We start from the raw sequence: 25,037 nt of genomic DNA on the forward strand, positions 1-25,037 counted from the left end.
GCCAAGCACTTTGCTTTCCTCCTCATCAAAGCCCTCAGATTGGTGGGGGCCAAGGCCATGAATTGAAGGTAGAGCATGATGCCCGCTGGATCATCAGACCATCAATACAAAAGGCCAGTGGGAGCCACATATATAGATAAGGAGTAAGGGAAAAAAAAAAGAAAATAAAGGAAGGTGGACCCGGTGTTCTAAAGTCCCCTTGAATCGACCGTTGAAGGCTTCAGCAAGGCTGTGATAATGGATGGGGGTGTTGTTTGTTTAGTGGGCACATAGGGACTAGAGAATATTCGAAGTAGTATAAGAGAAATTAAGAATTAGGAATAAAAAAAAAAAGAGAGAGAGGGAGGGAGAGAAAAGGAGTGAACATTACATAACATATGTAGAAATCTGCAGGAGTGAGGACTGTGAGTTCGAATTATTCTTCTTCCGTGGATGATTGCTTTTATATTTACTCAGTGACTCTCTTTGGACCATACAGATAGCAACAACAATAGTAATAATATCAGTATTCTCTAATATTAAACCCCATCCCTCCCCTCCCTCTAGTCTTGTCTCCCGCATTGCCCTTTTCTTAAGCGTGTCACTTACATATTTGCTCGCTTATTTTTATATTTTCTTTTCAAATTGCTCCTATATTTTTAAGCAATGGTACGTCCCCGAGGCTGCGCAATTCAGTCATCAAGAACTGAAACCGAAGACAGGGAGAGAGAGGGGCTAAAAGCAGGGTAGTCGTAATATATAAAGCAGCAGAGAGAGAGAGAGGGAGGGAGGGAGGGAGGGAGGGAGGCATGGCAGAGGGCCTCACTCACAAAGCCTTTTACACGTGATAAAGAAAACACCAAAAGCACACTTGCATGCGTGTATAAAGATTCATCATCATCATCGTCTCTCTAGAATTCTCTCTCTCTTACTCTTTTATTTCTAAAGCCAGAAGAACTGAAACCCTCCATAAAAAGCCTTCACTTTCCTTTCTCCTTAAACCCATCATTTCACGTTCTTTGTCTCCCTCTTCTCTCAAACATTTCTCTTCTTGCAACCTCAACTCTTGTATCTTGGTTGTTACCGACTGAGTGAGTGAGCAGGTGAGTGTTGTGTATGAGTAATTCTCTCCCTCACCCTCTCTCTTGTTGTCGGAGTCGTTGTTGGTATTTATTGCTGTGACATTTTTATCAAAGCAATAAATTTGCTTGGGTATGATAGTGATTTCACTGCCCTTTACAAAGTTTATTCCTTCGCTTTGTATACACCAACCTTACTCCTCCTTGTTCTTGTTTTTTTTTTTTGTTTTGTTTTCTTCTACGTGTACTCATATGGGTTTCAAATCTCTCTTTAAATAAAATAGAATTTTCTGTAATGCTCTTGCTGTGTTTTTTTCTGCTTGGTTTTTACCTGATCTTTTATTTATGAACTTTCAGTTTTGTACAAGGAACAGATAGGCTTAATGTTTTGGTTCTGTCTGCTGGGTATATAACTAATGTATTTCTTGGGCTTCTTCCTTCTACTAACATATTTGATTTTTTCTTTTGTACTACTGCTTTGTTTGCTTGTTCTTGTCCTTTCGATTCATTGTCATTGGGCTTGCTAAATAGAACCATCTATAAGAAGATTTTGGATTGGCGATGGTCAGTTTTTTCTTTGAATCTGGCATCATTTTTCGAGTCGCGGACCTGATTTTCAGTTGTTGGTCTTATTTGGGGTTTCTTGTTTTAATTCCCCCCCTTCTTTTTCTTGGTTCCTTTCCTGAGATTTTAAGGTAGTTTTTAAAGAGAAAAAAATCTGTTTAAAGCTTCAACAAACAATCTATACCATATATATGTGCCTGTGCTATTAATGTATTGTGCACTCATGTTTTGCATTCGCCACTTCAATGGTTTGCCTTTTTTTTTGTACTTTATTTATGTTTATGGGGTTTATATGCTGAATCAGAGGTGAAAGGCTTGATTTCAAAATTTGCAAAGGACTAGTGCTGCTTGTGAAGTGCAAAAAAGTCCCGGCCTTTTATCCATACCCTTGTACTTGCGTATAAAACTCCTTTGAATTGCACCGTCATCATTATCATTCCTATTTCTTTACAGTGCCTAGTTTTTTGTTCACTGGGCTGCCATGCATTTTCTCTTATTGATTTTGAACCTTTTTTGGTTGCAGAGGGGAAGTGGTCTTAGGTCCAAGCCTGTGAGGCCAACAAGCAAAAGACTAGAAGATAAATAAAGTATATTTTTGCCATTCGGTGAATCTTTACTTTTTTGAAGACAGTATCTTGCTGCTTTCACATAAAGTTTCAGCGAGTGAAGGGAATAAAGTGAAAGAAAAAACTAGCTATGCCTATAAGGCAAATGAAAGAGAGCTCAGAGCAGCACTTAGTGATTAAAACTCACATGCAGAACTCCATAAACCAACCTCAAAAACACCACAAAACTGCTCAAAATGGCAAAGGACCACCACAACCACTCCAAGAAAGTTCCAACACTAAAACCCAAAACCAGACCTCACCTCCTGCAAAGAATAGAGGGAGAAGGAGAGGCAGAGGTGGTAGAAAGTCTGATCAAGGAGATGTATGTATGAGGCCTTGTTCAAGGCCTTGTACCGTAGTACATAAACCTGTTGTGAATCCAATTGGTGATCTCCAGTCAACTACTTCAACTGGGCCTATTGAGACTGGTAAAAATGTTTGTGAAATGGAGATGGGTCCGGGGTTCCCTACCTCAAGCAAGTCTTTGAGTTTCGCGCGCAGGCCTGGTTTTGGTCAAGTTGGTAGCAAGTGTATTGTTAAGGCCAACCATTTCTTTGCAGAGTTACCAGACAAGGACTTGAACCAGTATGATGTAAGCTTCTTTCTTTTATTGTAATGAAGGGAAAGATGATGTCTTTTGTTTCTTTTCTTTCCTTCCTCTTCCTTTTCTTCCCAAGTTTTGTCTAATGGATTTTTCTGTATTCATCATCTGGGCCCTTAACCCGACACTGAGCATATAAATGTTCTTATTGTTCTCTGTTTCTTGGATGGATTCTTACAGTATTGAACATGACTGTTGATATACGCTGCTGTAGAATATTTAAGTTTTTAATTTCTTTTCTGAAGAGAATTTATGGCATTGCTGATTCGTGGCCCTAAATCTGACAGCTGACGCGTTTATACTGTTGTTTCTTCTTATCTTTTGCTGTTGCATTGTAGATGAAATTAAATGGTTTCTGTTTTTTCTTCTGTACTTCTGGTGACATTTACGAGTGTGTTAAATCTGGCCGTTAATATGTTCTTTTTGCTTGTTACCATTTTTCACCATCTGTTCCTTCTGATTCTTGCAGGTTACTATAACTCCTGAAGTGGCATCAAGAAATATGAACAGAGCTATTATGGCAGAGCTCGTGAGGCTTTACAAAGAATCTGATTTAGGAATGCGACTGCCTGCTTATGATGGCAGAAAGAGCTTGTACACAGCTGGTAAACTTCCGTTTGCTTGGAAGGAGTTCGCTATTAAGCTTGTTGATGCAGAGGATGGTATCAGTGGTCCCAAGTTAGTATTTATTATCCCTGTCTTGGTTCCTTCATTTTATATTCTACTTTGTTTTCCTCTGCTGGCTCAATATAAGATTGTTATTAATAAGGAATTAGAAAATTGAGGGTAAGAAATATAAATTTAAGTTTTTTGAAAAAAAAAAGAAGTTCCTGTTTATCACATTAATAATGCATGCTAGATTTTTCTTCTGTTTTATTCGCGGTTATGAAGTAATTATTTGGCCCTTGTAACAATTATTCAGGAGAGAGAGAGAATACAGAGTGGTGATCAAGTTTGTTGCAAGGGCAAACATGTATCATTTGGGTCAATTCTTAGCTGGAAAACATGCTGATGCCCCGCAGGAAGCTCTACAGATTCTTGACATTGTACTGAGAGAGCTCTCTACAAAGAGGTACAATTTCTTATTGAGTCTACTGATCATTTCAAATTTTAGCACAATAATTTTGTAATTCTTGGATTGAGCCTTATTATTTCATGATGTCTTTTCTCTGTCAAGGTATTGCCCTGTTGGAAGATCCTTTTTTTCACCCGATATAAGAGCACCACAGCGACTAGGTGATGGCTTGGAATCCTGGTGCGGATTTTACCAGAGTATAAGACCGACTCAAATGGGACTGTCCTTAAACATTGGTAATTTAATTACAAGAAATTGAAGCGTGTTGATAGATTTTTTTTGTAGTTTGCATGATGTTTTCTCAGTCTCATCTTATGTTTCTTTATGTATTGTGGCGTAGATATGGCCTCGGCTGCATTCATTGAGCCTCTTCCTGTGATAGAGTTTGTCGCTCAGCTTCTAGGCAAAGATGTATTGTCAAGGCCATTGTCTGATTCTGATCGAGTGAAGGTACTTTAAACCGTGGAGATGACGAAGGCTATTTTTGTTTTTAATCTTTTGGAATTTACTTTAACTTGAGCTGCTAATTAAAAACATGATGACAGATTAAAAAAGGTCTAAGAGGAGTGAAAGTTGAAGTAACTCACAGAGGGAGTGTACGAAGAAAGTATCGTGTCTCGGGCTTGACATCTCAGCCTACAAGAGAACTTGTGTAAGTTTTAGTTCTCTCATGCTTATGTGCTCTTTAAATTATCTAATTACTCAGGCCATTGAGATTTTCTTTTATGTGAAAAAGGTACGGCAATTGATTAGTTATTTGAGGTTATTCAGCATGCAATTAGATCAAGGAAATGGAAGATTCTCTCTAATTTTGTTTTATTCAAAGAGCTTCTGAATATTTGTGATTCTTTATGCGTGTTCTTATAGTCAAAGCTCTTCTTGTGTAGGTTTCCTGTTGATGATAACTCGACAATGAAGTCAGTTGTTGAATACTTCCAAGAGATGTATGGCTTCACCATTCAACATGCACATCTACCTTGCCTTCAGGTTGGAAACCAGAAGAAAGCAAATTATCTACCCATGGAGGTAAGCCTAGGTCCTTTTTTCTGCTCAATGCCTTGCTTTCAGTTGTCTTTCTTTTACTCTGGTTAAGTTTTTGTGGATTCCAAATTGGCTTGCTAGGCTTGCAAAATTGTGGAGGGGCAACGGTATACAAAACGGTTGAATGAGAGGCAAATTACTGCCCTTCTAAAAGTTACGTGTCAAAGACCCAGGGATCGGGAAAATGACATTTTGCAGGTATTTGTGGTGTTTTGACTTCCCTTCTCTTCAAGCGAATATTGTTTGTGTAGACCAAACAAGTTGGATTTGTGAATTTGAGCAACACGCATCTATCACTGGAAAAATAGAAACTGTGCAATCTTATTGCTTAAAAAATAATATCACATGTTATGCCATGACTGAAGTGCCACACCATGCTTTACAAGCTTTGTGTTAGATGAAAGGTCTCTGACAGAATCTTGAGTTCTCTCATATTAGTTGGACCAGCACTGACATTGATGGAATAACTGCTGTCATTTCCATGTTCAAATAATTGCACAAACTGTATATTTTACTCCTGCTCACAAAGAAGCATGCAATTTTTCTAGAAATTAGCTTGTGGTCTAGTGTCTTTTGGTATTGCATTAATGTTTTGCTTTTTTTTTTTGTGTCCTATTTTAATCTTTTAATATTCTGTACTCTGCACTTTCCAACACAAGCAGACTGTTCAGAATAATGCTTATGATCAAGACCCCTACGCGAAGGAGTTTGGGATCAAAATCAGTGAAAAGCTTGCTTCTGTTGAGGCTCGAATTCTCCCTGCCCCTTGGGTAAATATAAAGTCTTCGCTTTAAAGTTTGTATTGATCTAGAGGAAGATGGTATTGTTACATGTTCATCATCTAATGACACATGAACCTCCAGCTGAAATATCATGAAACTGGAAAAGAAAAGGATTGCTTGCCTCAAGTGGGGCAATGGAATATGATGAACAAGGTATTGCACTGGTACCTTAATCATGGACTCTTTTTTTATTTTATATATATATATATATATATATATTGGGTAATATGATGTTATACTCTAAGCTGCAAATGGACATTGAATATTGGAATGTGTTAAGAATATCATTTTCATTTGAGTTGACTCCTATTCATTGATGCCTTCTAACAATGATCTTATGTCTACTGATTCACATATGCATAGAAAATGATTAATGGAATGACTGTAAGCCGGTGGGCATGTATTAACTTCTCAAGGAGTGTGCAAGAGAGTGTTGCTCGTGGCTTTTGCAATGAACTTGCCCAAATGTGTCAAGTTTCTGGAATGGTAGTTTTTCTATAATTCAGACTGCCTTTTTAACACTCGTCCTTCCTTTTCCTTACCAATTATTAAGTAGATAATTTGTTTCTGTTTTTAGGAGTTCAATTCAGAGCCTGTGATCCCTATCTACAATGCCAGGCCCGAGCATGTAGAGAAAGCTTTGAAGCACGTCATTCATGCATCCACAAACAGAACCAAAGGAAAAGAGCTAGAGCTTCTCTTAGCTATTCTACCTGACAACAATGGGTCCCTCTATGGTATGCCATTTGTGCTGAGGATTTGATTGCTGTGATCTATTAAGTTGTCTTATGCTTATTCTTTTTCTTTTTTCTTGAATTGACAAAAAAAATGAAGATATGATTCAGTACTTGAATTTTGTAACATATGCCTCTTTTTTAGGTGATCTGAAGCGAATATGCGAAACTGATCTTGGTTTAATATCTCAATGCTGTCTCTCGAAACATGTGTTCAAGATCAGCAAGCAGTACTTGGCAAATGTGTCCCTCAAGATCAATGTAAAGGTTAGATCAACTCTCTGATTTATGAAAATAGCAATGCTGTACAAATGTCTGAAGCACCTCTAGAGTTATGAAGTGACTCTTGTAATGTTGTATATTTATAAAACTACCAGAGTACTCAGTGACGTTCTAGAATTACAATGGAACGCATGCATCTAATTGATTTTTCTCATGTGTGTGTGTGTGTTGGTGGGTATAAGTTACTTTGCTCTTTAATTTCCATATCAGTGTCTGAAGTTTTCCTGAATGTTTAACTACTTAATCATTCATGCTCCCAGCACTTACTTTTCTCCATGTCCATGGTGCAGATGGGTGGTAGAAATACGGTCCTTTTAGATGCTATCAGCTGCAGAATACCTTTAGTTAGCGACATACCAACCATTATTTTTGGAGCAGATGTGACTCACCCAGAGAACGGAGAGGACTCAAGCCCCTCAATAGCTGCTGTAGAATTTCTTTACCAAATTCTATTTGCTGAACCTGCTCTTCAAATTTATTAAGATCTGGTTGCTGATAGATGTTGGCCTGCCTGCAGGTGGTGGCTTCTCAGGACTGGCCTGAAGTAACAAAATATGCTGGACTAGTTTGTGCTCAAGCTCACAGACAGGAACTCATACAGGACTTGTACAAAACATGGCAAGATCCTGTTCGTGGTACTGTTAGCGGTGGCATGATCAGGTAAAGAAATTTCACTTCCCTCGGCTTATTTTTTGCCTGAATTCTTAATATTGTTTATATAATTGTTCCGAATGTTGCAATTTGAATATCATATTCTCCTGTGCAGAGATCTTCTGATTTCTTTCAGGAAAGCAACTGGACAAAAGCCGCTAAGGATCATATTTTACAGGCGAGTATTGTCATCTTATGCAAAAAATTTCTGATAACATGTATGCATCATTTCAGGGCAGACACTGCATGTTCAATCAGAACATGGCTACATGCGCAAATGCATTTATGTTCAGCTTTTTTGGTGTGAGCACCCAACTACTATGATACTCAGTTAATGGTAGCTGAGATGATTGCACATGGATACATGCGCACCTGCACCATTTTCAACTTTTCTGTTCTACAAATGCCTGGAAATGCTTGTGCATCTGCATGCAAATCTGCCTACGGGATCTGCTATATGAACATATGAAAGATGCATGCATTGTATTAAACACTTTTTATACTTTAATTCTTAAAGTGATGGGATGTAACTTGTGCAGGGATGGTGTTAGTGAAGGACAATTTTATCAAGTTCTGCTTTATGAGTTGGATGCGATTCGGAAGGTTAGAAATTGAATCCACATTCATGTTTCCGATTAAAAAAAAATGGAAATATTTTTGGTTCTATAAAATAATTTCTTCACAGGCCTGTGCGTCTTTGGAGCCAAATTATCAGCCACCAGTAACTTTCATTGTTGTACAAAAACGTCACCACACTAGATTGTTTGCTAACAACCATAGGGACAGGACTAGCACAGACAAGAGTGGAAACATACTGCCTGGTAAAGTTTAGAATATTTTTTTGGCTGTGTATGTGCACAAAGATGCACTGGTCTATTTTTTCCCTCTTTTTTAATAGCTTATATTATTCAAATTCGTTTTTCTTGATGTTTTTGTTATCCAGGCACCGTGGTTGATTCTAAAATCTGTCATCCAACAGAGTTTGACTTCTATCTCTGTAGCCATGCTGGTATTCAGGTAGAATTTATCTTCAATGTAAATTTTCATAAGCAACTAGAAATGTTTTGGTTCATTAATCATAACATAAGTATATGTTTAGCAAGTACCTCCTTGCTGTTTTATGATGGTTGTTTAGATGGTGGTGGTGGTGGGGTGTTTGTAATGGATGAACTTTTTCAAAGAGAGGAAAAGGAATAAGGTGCCAGTTGCATTAAAATTTAAGTTAGATAGACTGTCATAGGCGGATGTTTCTTATTCCAATGAATATCATACCTCTTCTGTTGAAGTTTTGCTCTATGCAAATGTGATAATTTACTCAACTGTCATGGACAAACTCAATTTGATTGGAAATCTGAATCATGTTATTTGGGTTGGGACTTGGGAGAGGCTAGGTTCATAGCTACTTGCCAACAGGTAAACGGCGTGCTAATGGTTTACAGACTGGATCTCTGAGTATTGATCTATCTAAGGAGTTATGACATTTTTTTAACGTGTTGAGATAGGAAACGCAGAAAGCTTAACTTGATGCTACTTAAGGTTGGATTAAACTGAAATCAGACTGATGAACAGATCAGAGATTTGTGTCAGATATAATTTCCAAGCATGGTGGATGCTGCCAGATAATGTTTGCCAAATTTGAGATTTGAAGTAGTGATTTGTTGATTGCCTTTAACTTGTTCTGCAAATGCTCAATGTTGTTGTGTTGTTGCTGAGGATCTCTTGCAAATGCTGACAGTTTGAATTAAGGATGACTTATTTCTTCCAAATTTTGAATATCAGTATATTTATTTACTACTGTCTGTCTTGCTTTCTCCGAGATAGAGATGAACTTGCTTCTATCTGATGTGACAGGGGACAAGTAGGCCAGCGCACTATCATGTTTTGTGGGATGAGAACAACTTCACAGCTGATGGAATCCAGTCTTTGACAAACAATCTCTGCTACACATATGCTAGGTGCACTCGCTCCGTTTCAGTAGGTAAATCATGTGGACAATATATATACTGGTCCTTTGTCCATTGAAGTTAACCTCCTAAAAGTCTTTTTGCAAGAACTAAGAAAATTAAGCTATTTTAAAAAAAGTACAGCAGAAGCTTGATTAATTGGATGCTTTTATGAACTTCTCTTTTGGAGAAAACAAAAGGAACTATGAAATTGGCTACTAGTTAATGAGGTTCCTCGCTTGAGGGAGAACATAGGAACAATCAGGGAAATTTGTTTCATGATTTTTCATATGCTCCCGCCCCGCACAAACCCATAGATGCACAATACATGCAATCTTCGGCTTTTAGCTAGTCTGGTGCATTTAATGCGAACAAATAAAGTATGGACATATGATGAATTCCTCATCTCAAGTTTTTCCTGTTCTCTGCGGGGTGTTCTAGCAGATTGTTTTACAACTTGCAACTCAAGTGGTTAGTGGTTTTTGTGCAGTTCCTCCGGCATACTATGCACATTTAGCTGCTTTTCGTGCTCGATTTTACACGGAGCCAGTAATGCAGGAGAATGGCTCAGCAGGCAGTGGTGCCGGCCATGGTGCTAAGGGAACACGAGCAGGAGAATCTGGTGTCCGGCCACTGCCGGCCTTGAAAGAGAATGTAAAGAGAGTAATGTTTTATTGTTAGGGGGGAATGGAAGTTGGATTCAGGTAGTGGTTAGCTGGAGATGCTAGTATTGAGAATTCTCATGTACATGTAACAACACAAGCATGATAGCAAAATGTTTCATTCTACCTCAGTGATTAGAATCCCAAAAAGCCTTTGGTCGGTTGTTCTCTTGAAACATCTCAAAACATGAGAAACGCTCCTAAACACAGGTGACGGGAAGAACAAAGTAGGCCTTGTAAAGAAATGTTCATTAATGAATCGATCGCTACGTAGGAAATTTTGCCCCATTGAGGAGCGCATGATCTAGTAACTTGTGAAGTTTCAACCCCGATTTTGTGTTCTCTTTGGCTCGTGGATAAGTTTTAGAGTTGTGTGTGTGTAACTAGTATGGTCACACATGCTATAATCAATCTGTTACCATTCATTTCTCCAGACTAAAATGCAGAACGGAAGCGACAGATGGATTTGCAGAGGGTCAAAAGATTTGAAGTTGGCTGGTAAAAAATGAGGCCAAGACTAGGTTTTTCGGTGGGTGCTTGGGCACAGTGCGAGCTCTTCGTGCTGGCATGAGAACCAGACAACAGCCCTCTTACCCAACTTCTCTTCTTGTAAAAATTTCAGGATTTTAGAACAAGTGATCTAAGAAAGAATTTGCAGCAAAAACTGACTTGTGGCAAAGTCTGGTGACTGACCATAGCCTTGGTCTGATTCCAACGGTTCGGTGGGGGTCTGAGCAAGGATTCAAGGGTATGGGGTAAAGAAAGTTTGAAGAGATACGGAGGTGATTGTCTAGAAAGAAAGAGGACAATTTTGAACTATTAAGACTATAAAGGGCTAGAATGAATCTATTCAAATATGATTTGTTGGTATGTTTATCTCTCGCCAAATGAGAGTTTTATGTTTCTAGTTTATTTGAAAGATTCGGTCATTTAAATAAATATTTTGAGATTTGATTTTGTTATTCGAAAGAGAATGATATCCATTGACAGTGTTGGATGGATAAAATCTGGCTGGGAAAGTTCAAAGAACTCTATTTTTTTATCCATGAAAAAAACACATGTTGCCTTAATTCACCAATATATACAAGGATTAACATTACTGTATGTGTATATAACCTATGAAATCCCTTGAAAATATAATCCTAGAAGAAAATCATGATTCATGAATGTTGCTTTAGCTGATAGTTTTTCAAAACTTGAAGACAATGGAGACAAAATAGTTTCACTTAATTAGTTCCTCAATCACAAACATACACGGGCCGAAGGAGGATTGGAAAATTGGTGAAACTTGGAGGACGTGAATGAGATAAAACAAAGTCTTGGGCCTACAATGAGACCCTCCACAATCCTCTAGTCAAGAGGGGAAATCAAGATTTACCCAAGTAAAATTTCAGTGTTAGCAACAGCAGAGAGCCAGGAAGCATACAAATTCGGAACAATATTTATTCATACGACTTTAATGCTTAAGGCTACATTAAAGTCCCAGCCCAGCCCTAAATTTAGTTTCTTCAAAGGCTCGAGCTAGGCGAGCGGGTTGGCATTGAATTGTCTTCGGTCTAAACCTAACCCAAATATGGTAGACTTGAGAGGATCGACTGGGCCATCTAATCATGACCTCTTTCTTGCCCATTAAAAGCTTCTGGCCTTCCGAGAAAGCGACCGAAAAAATGGATTTTAAAATCAAACACAAAAAAAAAAAAATTAAAATTCTGAATATTTATTTATTATAAATATATATTCTTAATCTAAATAAAAATAAATATATATAAATTAAACTGAAAATATTATTCTATTTTTAATAAATAAAACTATATAAATATTATTTAACACTTCACGTCGGCTTTGCCTTATGCATGTCCTGCTATTCCCTCTATGCTAGTGTAGAGGCGAATAGTGAGTGCTAGCTATAATTTAACCGACTGATAATATTGACTCAAGTAAATCTTGGATATATATCACTAGAAGCTGATCTTGGGGAAGTTAGCTGGCCTTTTGTATCATCATTGATAACTAGGTTACCTTTAGAAGATTGTTTTCAATTTCTACTATAGTTTTTTAAATACTCTTTTTTTCTTTTTCTTTTTTCTTGGAAACATTGAGACAGGAAACAGATATATATATATATATATTGAACCGGAAAAGAAAAAAGCATGTTTTTAAGGAACATAAAAATTAATTATTTATCAAGAGGGTATTTTGGAAAATTCAATATAAGTTGAACTATCTTGGAGGGGGGGAAATGGGTTTAAGTGAACTTAATTATTGTTCGAGAAAAAACACACTCTTCAATTTACTTTTATAAAAAATGAAGATACTGGTGCTTTCCTCTAACATAGATTTATGGTTTTTTTTAAAGAAATTCAAATAAATTACTTTAAAAAGTGAATACTGCATTGATAAAATAAAATATTTTTACATAATTTAAGTAAAAAGATAAAATTCAAGTCAACCACTATTGAAATGTATTCGTCTTGCTATTGGAAATGTACAGTTCCTTCAAATTCAATTGCAAAAGAACTGATCATTCTAGAAAACCTGAAAGTGCCACAGTGTATTCTTGTTTTTTAAAATCAAAAGAGATCAATTCTCATGTTTTTGTCAAAATGAAATTCAATAAACTTCGAGCAGAATCACTTTTTAAAAGTAAGAATTAGAAAAGTAACGAAAAAAAGAGTTAAATACTTAATTTGACAGAAAAAATCAATAAGAATAATTTAAAAATCACGAAATCATTGCGTTTAAAAATTCATAGTAAAAGAGCATATAATTACATATATTTTTTTAAGAACTGTAGAGGTCCCAGTCCACTCCTCCTGTGAGGTACCATCCATTTTCAGTTTTTCACCGTTCACTTGCAATTCCACTAGCATTCGCTGTGCCCCATGCTTGAGAATCTAATGAAACTCAGGACCTTCAATTTTAACCAAGTTTTCATTTGCTTTTTGTTGCGCTAAAGCATAGTTACATTTCTGAGAGAAAATGTCATTCCGCCATTACATCAGAAACAGTCAAGAGTATAAAATAAAGACTTAAAAAATGGAGCTCATCAAATTGCATTAAGCCAACGTCCGAAAGCTAAGCATATCCTAAAATTCAAGTACTGATGCCAGCTAGGAAGACTGTAACAGCTAAAAAAAATGCAAGGCACATCATATGAAGTAAGTAAGAAGCACTAACTCACATTGAGTATATGCATTAATTCCCCTATTAAAGATATCAAAGATACTATCTCCGCATGTGAATTGTGCAGTACCAGGATACATACAAGCTTTATCCATTTCAACGTACACACTACCTCATCAAAGGCACATACTCTGCTAACCTTTTCAACTGATCTCTCTCTTTCACCAATTAAACGCGAACCATTCCCGGGTCCCTTCAAGAAAACAAAGTCAGTTGTATTGTCGTTGTCCAGACAGCATCATGGTCTCCCAAGAGCATCCTTAAAATGGCATGTAACAAGGCCTTATCATCAGTGGATCCTCCACCCAATGTCCTCGACGAAAATGACAATTGCAAGCTCTGGTAATGGCTGGGGAAATCAAATTAATGACGTTTTTACTTATTTGGGCACTCTGGAGTTCTCTGGAAAAACGAAAGCAATATCGAATCTTGTCCATATAGATCTTCCTACAAAAATAGAGGGGCCATATATACTTGAACAATCAAGAGAGAAGCTATAGACTTCAAGTATCTAAGCATAAGCATCCCCAGTGTGTGTGTGTTTGTTGTGTACTTGAAAAAAAAATGCCAGCAAGCGAGCACATATGTCTAGATAAAAGAGAGGTGACATTTACTAGGGAAGATAGAGATAGCTAGATGGGAACCATCAACCTTCATATATATATGTATGTATGTATGTATGTACATCTATAATGTTTAATTTGTACTCTTGTGTGCACATGGAGTATAAGGACTGGGAATGAGTTTAAGGGGTTCACATGCAAGCCAACGTTTAAATATTTTTGATAACACGACAAGAGAATACATTTTATTGAGACAAAAATGAAACATAAGCACGAATCACATACAAAAAATATGTCAATGGAGCCCAGATGTAGAAATGTGAGTTCTCAAAATTCAAAATGTTACATGTCTACATCTGGGCTCCATTGACAGATTTCTCTATCAAGATTCAAATGTTCTTGCAATATTCTGCATGTGATCTGACAAAGGATAAAAATAGGATGTAAAATTAAGCAGTGTTTGGGGTTGCGGTTCTCTCAATCGCAACATAAATTGTCCCGTGGTTCACTCCCCATTAATGCTCAATTCAGCCAGTCCACACGATCTGTATTGTTGTGGTCCGCAAATATAGAGTCTAAGTCTCAGAGCTGGGGCTGGTGCTAACCAGACCATTGTCCTAATAATGCTGTAGCTCTCAGCCTTCTCCAAAACGCAACCAAATATCAATTAAACAATCAAACAGGCATTTAGAGGCCCAAAGGTTACAGCAACTCAAAAGTTCTGCTATTTGCTGTTCACATGTAATTAAGAAAGTAGGGAAATACTAGGTGAATTTCTTAAGGTTATTTATTTCGTTTCATGTTGATAATTTACAACTGGATCCCCAAACCCTTTGTTAGTATATTCCTAAGACAAGATGTCTCCTAGCTATTCAAACTAAAGACTAAGAGGTTGTCATCTTAATAATCCCTCTCACTGTCATCGTCACCATTGTTTTCTTCTTCTTCTTCACCATCAAACTTGGAAGAGATAAGGAACTTCAAAGAATATGTATGAAAAAAAACCCATGCTTTCATCATTGTGAATCTTTAAGCTACAAGAGATAAGAGATCCACGAGATGATCTATAAAATGTTAAAGAAAGAACTTTTTCAAATAGGACAAGCTTACTATTCTATTTCATGTACCAGATATATTCTCCAAATTTCAAGCAGTCTCTCAATCTTACTGTTTAATTTCATGAAATCTTACACGACTCAAAATTGCAAAATCACACGCACATAAAAAAAACCGAGTGCTCTCTTCTTGACCAATCTCAAATGATGACATATTAAGATCTCAATTGCTTCCCAGAAAAACTCTGGGTAGTTTGTGGGTGTGTAACTTGTATTTGTGCAGTAAAATGACCAAGATCCGACTCACCAAGTGAGAAGACTGGATAAATTAACCAACATCATGAGAACCTGAAACAGGAAACAACAAAGGAATACAAGAGCAAGTTTTTGAAAACATAACAAGAAAAAAACTTGCTTTCTATATCATGAGTACTCGATTAATTGAGAGAGAAAACAGTGTTAGTCTCAAAAACGCAAAAAATTTAAAGAAATTATTGACTCTTCTCTCCTTTTCTCTGATCTCACACACACACACAAACACTTTGATTTGCGAGTTGTTAAATTAGAAAGGAATGCGCGCACTTCACAGAAACCCTAGCCAGACTAGTAAGGTGAGCTTATATTCCAAATCAACTTAAAATAAAGGTGATGATGGGAAGGTGCATATAAGATGTTTTTTGAAACCCTAAAATGAGTGCTGCTATTTCGAAATTTGTTGCCGCTAATCTAAGCCAGAATCAATTCATATAACCGTGTTATAAAACCCAAACAAAGAAAAATAAGATATAGTACATTTATAATCTACAGGAAATAGAAGGGGCTTAATTACCAAATTAATTAACAAGATCCGTACGACAAGCTAATTATAGGAACCTCAGGGCTCAATCACCAAAGCAACAGGACGGATCTTGAAATCGTCGAACTGTACCGAGACGCAAAATCCTGTTACCTAAAACCCTAACAAACCTTAGCACTGAAAATTTTCCTCACAAGTTTCACATAATAAAAGAGCAGAAACACAACAATCAATACACTAAACACACAGACAAAAAAAAGAGGCAAAATTTTATGGCAAACACAACAGTAAGAAGCAAAACCCAAGAAACCCAGATGAGAGTAAATGATATACTCTATAAAGAAGATCACTTACCTTTCTAGGGATTGGACAAGGAGAACCCTAATGTTAGCTAGCTAGCCATGTAAGAAAGGAAATTGATTAGGTTTTATTTAGAATTAGGGTTTCTCGTGATACCAACAACAGGTGAAACAGCCACATGATCTGTTTCTTTCCTCAACAAAGGAGGAAGGCTAAGATCATGCTGGCAGCTTCAACTGATAGAGGTGCACGATAAGAAGACGCACAGTCATCTCAGAAGAGCTAGCTAGCACATGTTATAGTTTAAGAACAGCAGGAGATGAGAGGGTATGAAGAGGTTGAGAGGATAAAGGAGGTATATATAGAAGGATGGGGAGGGGATTGAAGGGGAGTTATGAATTATCAGGATTATTTTATCATTAATTTTATTTTTATTTTTCGTCGTTGATGGAATATATAGGAGGACAGTGAAAATTGAGAAAGCGGGCTTCAGGGAAAAAATAAAAACAAAAACAAAATTTATATATGGAAAATGTAAGGAGTGGTCCCTGATGATGCAAATTGAATATTGTCACGCCAAGAATAGAACCATGCAATTTTGCAGACAAGTTAGTGAGTGTTTCCATATATATTGTAGGAGCATTAAATACTTTCTTAGGCTGGGCCCTGGGAGGGTGGGGGACTATCTCTCTGACTGTGAGAAGTAAAGCATCAAACCCAGGAGCCGAAAGGGGGGTGGGTGTACAAATGCTAGGAGAGCATATGAGGGGACCATATCTACTTAAATTCTTGCATGGTTAATTTGCTAGGAAGAAAGGAGATTTAATTTGTGAATCTCTCATCGCTGCTTGTTTCTCTCTCTCTGACGATAATGTGATGTGTGTTTATCCCAATTCCATATAAGCATCTTTTCTTTGTTCGCTGATGATAACCTTTTTCTTTGCAAACTTGCCATATCTTGGATATTTGCCGATCCTACACCTGGTTGGTGCCAGCTGCTGCGTGGAGTTGTTAATTAGAAACATGTATCTGATCTAGACAATCAGGAAAACGACTTGTTTTTTGAGGTTTTTCTTTTGTTTTAGAAGCCCTTTTGCACCACCTGGTGTGATGATGGAACCAGGTGCATAAGCTAGCTAGCAACGCCGTGAGCCATTCTCGAGAATAAAGTTCATGGATATATGTTGCGATTCAATTATAACCTAACATATGGCTGATCGATCTGTGTTCCCAGACCCTGATTAGATTTGCCTTGGCCTTTTGAGATATCATTTACCGATTTCAAGATTCCAAATGAATCCCTTTTTCTGATTTCAACATCTATTTTATATATCCAATAGATGATCATTGCTTTCAAAATCTCCTCTCTTTCTTGGAATAGATTCCCTTTGGCTGCTATATTCCTCCTGCGATATGGATGCAATCTATCATAAGCAAGTTAACTGTACCTACGCTGATGTGGGCCAATAAACACTCAACACTTCAATAGTAAACCCCATAATATATGCAGATCTAGGTTATCTCCCTTCATCTAGGGTTTTATAGCTAATATATATATATATATATATATATATATATATATATATATATATATATATATATATATATATTCTGCGCATATCTACATATCTTAGATACTCGGTGCCCAACGATTTTATTAGTTAATTATACAAATTAATATTGTATTGATGAACTTCATTAATTTATCAAGCTTAGAATAATATAACTTGATTGAATCTCATTCTTCATGCCTCTGCACCCAAAAAAAAGCTCATGCCCTGACGACAAAACCCTTAACTAATTAACCAGAAACTAACAATTCAAATAACTTAATTAAGCTTGTGTGATCATTACACACACACTTATATATATGACATTGCAGTTAAGTAGTAGTAGTATACGATGTTATGCGCACACTCTGGTTTAGATTGCTTACATATGAAATTTGTACAATCGGCTACGAGACGTACAATGTGAGGCAAAAAGAAGAAGATACTGTTTATTTTTTTTTAATTGGTAATCTGTAGATTGCTTTTGTTTCTTGTATATAAAGTATCTTCTTCTTTTTTAATCTCTCTCTCTCTCTCTCTGTATATATATATTGTATATAAGCGTTGCAAATTTTAACAAATGTCTCTCTCTCTTGGAATAAGAAAGCAATCTAAGTGCGGTTTTACTGAAAGGTTTGCATGAGAGAGATGGGCATTTCTTTCGGTATCTACGCAGGATACCTGATATCTACATATGGTTGTACGTAAATGTTCCAGATAATATACTGACATGCTTGTAACCATCTCTCGATTTGCCTTTTATGCAGCCCCTCTCTCCATTTTAGCATACCTGATATTGCCTTGTTCAAATAATTGATCCGCCTGATTGCTGAATACTTTCTAAAATCAATGAATTGTCAGTAGCCTACGAATTAATATTTCGTCCTAAAATACTGTGTAAACTAATTACACGTTTGATAATTACATATAATGGACTATATGATACAATTATGACTTTATAATGTAATAGATCATTACAATTATATATAATGACTTATTACATCTCAAGCATTATATTAAAAATCATGTAATAAACTATTAGCTGACGAAGAGTAATGTTACAAGGACATGATTGTAAAAAAAACTTTATAAAGGCTTAAGTTCTGATTTTATAAAGTACATAGACCAAAAAGCTTTCAAATAAAAACCAATTTATAAATAGAAATAAAACGCAAGGACTGCAATAACTTTTTTCAAAACTTGGAAGAATTCAAATAAAACTTTGTTCGCGCACTCGTTACATTGGAACCAAACAAATGAATATAATAAACTATCCCATTTCGTTATATTATATTCTTTTTCATTACAATATTACACATTCAATTATATTATATCACGTTGCATTCAATCAAACATATAGCAATTTATTATTTAATAGAAACTGGATTAGAGAATAAGATATATAGTTTTAAAATCCAGCATAGCATCTATTCCAAAATAAATGGTTGCCACGCTAAACCACAACATATGAAGCACGGATTCAAGGAGTTTCATGCAAGAATCATGATTTTATGCAGTGGCCATGCACATGCCCCTCACAAAATCTCAAAGATTCCCATTTGAGATTTAAATTACCTTAGTATCGGTTAATAGAGGTCTGTCACATATCTTCACCCAACTTCTCGATGATGAAGACTGCCAAGGATCGATGAATTACATAATAAGCCTATATTTGTTGAACTAGTTGTTGCCATATATATATATATTAGACCCTAGTTTTAGCTCGAATCATATGTAAGTACTGTGTGTGTGTGTGTCTCGACTTCACCAGACACTTGTTTGCTCGGTATGCACGCTATTGCTCATGATGAAGTGCCCATTGCAAATATGAATCAGCTGTGAAATTCGAGAGGGTCATACTTGCATTCATCTAGTAATAAATAAATAAAAATAAAAACAAAATAAAAGGATGTGTTTAAGAATGCAGCGAATATTATTTTTTAAAATATTTTTTGTATGGAAAATATATTAAAATAAAATTTTTAAAAAATTTATTTTTAATATTAGTATATTAAATTGATTTAAAAATATAAAAAATAATTTAAGAAGGAAAAAAATTTAAATTTTTTTAAACAATAAAAAAACATAGAATTAAGTGTTTGCTTGAGCATCGAACCAAGACCACCGGTCAAAAAGATTTTTTTTTTTTTCTCCAGCTGGCCACTAGCGGTGTGGCTCGACCTGTTTGCAATGAATATATATAGATAAATATCCTTGCCATATGTCCACACAAGCAAATGGGAAAAGGCACGTGGCTGCTGCATGCGATCCGAACCCAATTTTTATGAACAATAAAAAAGATACGTCAACTACTAGACTAGAAAATTAATTTATATAGGAAATTCCAACACAATATAAATAATATTTACAATCACTGGTCGAACCACAACATCAATGACTTGGGAGCTTCATCGGTTAATGGTCGGGTTCATTTATGATAACATTCTTTTTAGAGGTTTAGTGTCGTGGCTACGCTTTGCCGCGGGATGAAATAAATTAATTTTTTTTCAATAAAAAGATGTATAGTCATCAGCAATGCGTTTTTCACCGCCAAGAAAAAAATATATTGCTTGCTGAGAAGACGCGTACGTTTAATAAAACGAGGCTAATTTTGCCAGAAAAGTTTTCTGAGGAATGATAATTCTAATAAAAATGTATAAAAAACATTGAAGATGAAAACTTATTTTAATTCATTATTTATTTAATTATGTAATCAAAAATAGACAAGCGTATGAAATATAACAAAAAATATTAAAAAAAATCTTAAAAAAAAAAAAGAGGGGCTACACAAAATAGCACTTGTTTATATTATATGGTGCATGCTACAATGTGATAAAAAAAATAGAATAAAAAATTGAATGTTATTGTTGCACGTGTGCGGTGTCATAGTGATCATTCTCCTAAATCGAGATTATCAAGAATCATGTCAATAAAAAAAAAAAATAAAAATCGCCTACCTAGTATTTTGATCACTGAATATCTTAATTGGTCTCAGAGTCTAGATAATGAGAACTGATTATATAAAGAGAATATATTAGCACCATAGTATATCTTATTTGAAGTAAGTTACATTGTTTATTTGTCTAATATAAATTAAAAAAAATATTAGGTTTTCTAATATTTAATTTGTTTAAAGTTTAAGAAAAGTTTTCTCAGTAAGGAGATTATTATTTATCATGTTAAAAACTTCACCGTTCTAATGTCATCATAAAAAAAAATAAACTATTTTTTATTTAATATCAGGAATATGTCTTACATATAAGTTTATAATCTTTTATATTAAAAGAAAAAAAAATTGTAATACGTCTATAAATTCATAATCCCGCATATTAAAAAAACAAAATAAAATCTTTTAAATTAATATCTTGTTAATTTTTATATTTAATTTATGGATAGAAATTACCGGTGAATTAAATTTAATAACAATTATTCTATTTAATTAAAAACATGATTTTTTTTTGTAAAAAGTTTATAGTTCTATTGTTGTTTCAAGTCTATTAACAAAATTTGTTATTACACAAAACTAATACTCATGAATGTATTTTTTATATTTGTATTATTTATTTATTTTATTAAGATTTTAAGGGCTTAATTGTATTTTGATAATGTTATTTGTATACGATTAAAAAAAAACACTTTAAAAATAGTATTTATTACTCCTTCAAACCAAGTAAAATTTTTCTATTTCCTTATCATTTCGTCTCAAAATACTCCGGTGCATAAAGGGTGATATAGTTTTTTTTTTTCTTTTTTTTTTCTTGTTATATGATCATTCATGTGACACATTCAAGTCAGTTTATGAATGTGAAAACTAAGTTTAATTTTTATATCATATACAAGTTTGCACCTTAAGATATGTGCTTGAGGTTAAATTATTTTCTTTCCTAAGAAAAACGTTAAACAAATAAATGATAGAAAATTAATCAAATACATCGTGGCATTAATTTATAATTATACATGGATGCTTAAATAACTATAGTTTTGATGTCAATTAGGTAAAGTATTGTGCATATATATTTTTCTAGTATTTAATATCTATTACTAAAGAGTCCATTTTATTATCTTGACTACAATTAGTAATATGCTTTAATAACACATGATATTATTAAACTATTAGTTGAGAATTATTTTTGAGCCAAGGAAGATCAAATTCAGTAGAAACTTCAGTGATATAAAAAGTATCGAAAATTGTCTGGAAACTTTGTGTATTATATATAGAGATTACAAATAAAATAACGGTTAAAAAAAAAGATGTAGTTAAAAGTTTTGGATGAAACGTACCAAACTAAATCAATGTGTAAAAGGTGAAAAAGTATATTAATTAGGTAGCGTGGTAGCTTTGAAAGTTGAATTTAAGGTTGTCTGGGCCCACAAAAGTGAGTAAGTATATGAAACGTACCAAAACCAATGATGATATTGTATGATAGCTTCTTTTTTAATTACATGTAGTAAGGTTGTGTAACTGATCCAAAACTAGGAGAACATGTAACCAAGAAAATAACTATGAAAATAAAACAAAATGATTCTCTTTATAATTGTTTATGTCAACTACATAAAGAAAGGAAAAAAAAACAAAAAAAAAACAGAAAACGCGAACTTTAATCCACGTTTATGAAGGGGAAAAAAAAACAATATTTTCAATTGTAATTTATGAAAACTATTATATTTGATTATAATTTTTTTTATTTTAAAAAAAGTATCATTAAATTCATATTTGTATGAATGCCTTTATTTAAAAGTGAGTTTATCAGTTTTTTTTTTTTTTTTGAAAAGTAAGTTAATGCTACAATTTTTAGTTAGCTTTTTCTTTGGATAGATATATAGTTGTTTTTCCCTTAATTTATTTGTCATTGATATTTAATATTTTTACAAAATCAAGTAAATGATTACACACGAATGGAAGAAGATGGAAAACAGTGCTATAAAAATCCCTAAGAAGAAGCACATATCTAGATAGAAATTTTAAAATATATATATTAGATATTAAGAATTAATTTTTATTAATTCATACATATAAAATGTGCCGATTCTCTTTAATTGTGATTGTATTTGACTAATATTTTAGAATAAAGATAATTGATATAGAAAAAGATAGAATTGAATTTAGTTTAAAAAATAGAGATAGAAAGTAAAATTTTGTACTCTAATAACAAGAAACAAATAAAAATATACCTCTACTTTCTCCCTCTCTCTCTGTTTTTTTTTTTTTTTTTTTGTATATATACCATGTGTGTTATGTTGCGGGTAGAATTAATTCAAGTTAATTTTTAATATAAAAAAGAAGGAGGTGTTAGCAGTGTGAATATGTTTTTTCAGAATCATGAAATTTGTGTCATAGAGGAATTAAAAGATATTGTATATGCTTAAAACAATGAATTACAAAAAAAATATTAAATGATACGTAAATAAAAATTGTAAACAGTAATTGAAAAACAAAGCAAGAAGTTGATCTTTGTAACAAAAGGTAAAAGATAGATAAAAATGCAAATATTTAACTTAGGATTGTTCTTTTATTTTATATATTTTTCTTACATTTATCTCCAAGATTTTGTTTGATTGATAAACACATATGATTATCCATCAAATAAATGCATAATACAAATATAATAGATTTATCTAAAATTTAACAAAAAAATAATAAAAAAATACAATAATCTCTCTTTGATGTATAGTGAAATTATAAAAACTCTTCGAAAGACTACTTAATATGAGATAATAGTTAAACAAGAAAAATTTATAAGATATTAATTAAAAAAACTAAAATAAAAACAAAAACAAACAAAAAAAAAAAGCCAAGTATTATTGGGCATGAAAGGTCAGCCATGCATATGGCCTAAAAAAAATAGAGATCATGACCTTGTGCTTGTTTTGTTTAAAACATTATCCATCCAAAACTTTTTTTGAACAAAAAGATTGGAATACACATTGTTCACCAGTCATTTACTATTATAATTTTTGGAGGTTTGAGTTTTTAGTCTCTAAAAAATTAATTTTCAACATATTTTCAAACACATTAAAAACATTTTAAAAGTCTCTCAATAAACCTATTTTCAATTCTAAAAATCTTTGAATCACTTTAAAAAATAAAAATTAAGTTGAATAATTTCTTTTTTAGACTTCGATCTACTTGTTTCCATCATGTTTCGATGAAAAACACAATCTCCATTGAACTCTCAACTCATTAATATTAAAATCAACTTTTTTTAGAATTGAAGTATGACTAATTAAATATTTTCTCTCTCCTATGAGAAAGTACAGTAATTGATGAAAAATAAAGTTTAGGATAAAAATATAAAAAACTAAAAGAACAAGACCAAATGTATAAATTGAAATTTTAGGAATCAAATTGAAGATTTTGGTACCTTAAATGAAAAAAAAAACCTTTGTTTTTTTAATTTTAATTTTGCTCCTTTATCCTTTATATTTTTTAACAATAACCTAAATTTCTATTATGTAAATATTGAAATACTATATGAAATATTTGATAAAAACAACATGCAAATCAAAATAGATATCAACACAAAAAAAACTATGTTAACATAACTAGCAAGAATGAAATTATAAAGAAATAAAGTTTAATGACAAATGAAAAACAAATCTTAAAGGAGATGTAAACAAAAAAATATTGAACATGAAAGTAAGCACTGAAATAAGTCTCGGGTGGATAATGCATACAAAATAAAACAACCCATCTATTTATTTATTTTATATTTTATAGTTATTAAACTCGGTCAGGGATTTATCTAGCCAAGAAGCTGGGTCCCAAGTTATATAGGTTGACTAAGGTTAATAGAAAAAAAATTATATTTGAGGTTTTAATATCCTGCATAAAATTTTTTTGAAACAATGCATGTGAATGTAGGTTATAAAAAAAAATAAAGTGTAATATATTTATTCCACATTGAAAAGTTAAGAAACAATTCATATAGATTTAGATTATAAAAAAGAAATGTGAAGTGTGGTATACTTTCCACATCAAAAACTTTAAAAACAATTCATGTGAATGTAAACTATATATAATTATCTCACATCAAAAAGTTAAAAAAATAAATCTTATGGATATGGGCTATAAAAAAAATATAAAGTGTAGTATAGTTATCCCACATAAAAAAAAATTAAAAAAAATTCATGTAAATGTAGCCATATATAGTTATTTCACATAAAAAAATAATGCATATAGATGTAAGCTATAAAAAAATAAAATGTAATATAGTTATCTCAAATTAAAAATTTTAAAAATAATTTATGTGGATGTATTCTATATATAATTATTCCATATTGAAAAGTTATTAAATAATCCATGTGAATTTTGATTATAAAAAAGAATATATAAAGGCTAATTATTCATAAATTAATTTTATATTTTTAAAATTTATAAAAAAATAAAAATATATATAAAAAAAAAAATCTTACTCAGATTTCAGGTTGACTCAATAGGTGGGCGAGGTTGACCATGGCACTTATAAACTTATGTTTTTGTAATTAAAAACTCAGGCAAGAACCTGGATTACCCGAGCCGTATAATAACGATCCAAACTATTAAATCTTCATGTTGACGAGAGGCCTTTGCTTGGCCACAAAGACATTAA

At 33.6% G+C, this 25,037-nt stretch overlaps 1 protein-coding gene and 1 long non-coding RNA gene across 2 annotated transcripts; one reads left to right on the top strand and one right to left on the bottom strand.

The window, feature by feature from the left end:
- Window positions 1-402: 402 nt before the first annotated feature.
- Window positions 403-10,289, top strand: LOC118061507 (protein argonaute 10). Its single transcript, XM_035074954.2, has 22 exons — window positions 403-1,082; window positions 2,146-2,822; window positions 3,301-3,509; window positions 3,754-3,903; window positions 4,009-4,142; window positions 4,247-4,356; window positions 4,452-4,558; window positions 4,794-4,932; window positions 5,029-5,145; window positions 5,610-5,717; window positions 5,811-5,882; window positions 6,093-6,215; window positions 6,307-6,466; window positions 6,609-6,730; window positions 7,036-7,173; window positions 7,263-7,405; window positions 7,512-7,574; window positions 7,936-7,999; window positions 8,082-8,217; window positions 8,340-8,413; window positions 9,248-9,374; window positions 9,830-10,289. Exons 2-22 carry the CDS (start codon window positions 2,319-2,321, stop codon window positions 10,018-10,020), a joined length of 2,991 nt encoding a protein of 996 aa, XP_034930845.1. The 5' UTR covers window positions 403-1,082; window positions 2,146-2,318; the 3' UTR covers window positions 10,021-10,289.
- A 2,556-nt stretch (window positions 10,290-12,845) lies between these two features.
- LOC118061506 (uncharacterized) lies at window positions 12,846-15,946 on the bottom strand. Its single transcript, XR_012170949.1, has 3 exons — window positions 15,632-15,946; window positions 15,110-15,150; window positions 12,846-13,631 (listed from the first exon to the last, which is right to left on the bottom strand). It is a non-coding gene; the product is annotated as an uncharacterized lncRNA (long non-coding RNA).
- Window positions 15,947-25,037: the final 9,091 nt, after the last annotated feature.

This window comes from Populus alba, chromosome 10 (assembly GCF_005239225.2).
Source record: "Populus alba chromosome 10, ASM523922v2, whole genome shotgun sequence".
Taxonomy (NCBI): Eukaryota; Viridiplantae; Streptophyta; class Magnoliopsida; order Malpighiales; family Salicaceae; genus Populus; species Populus alba.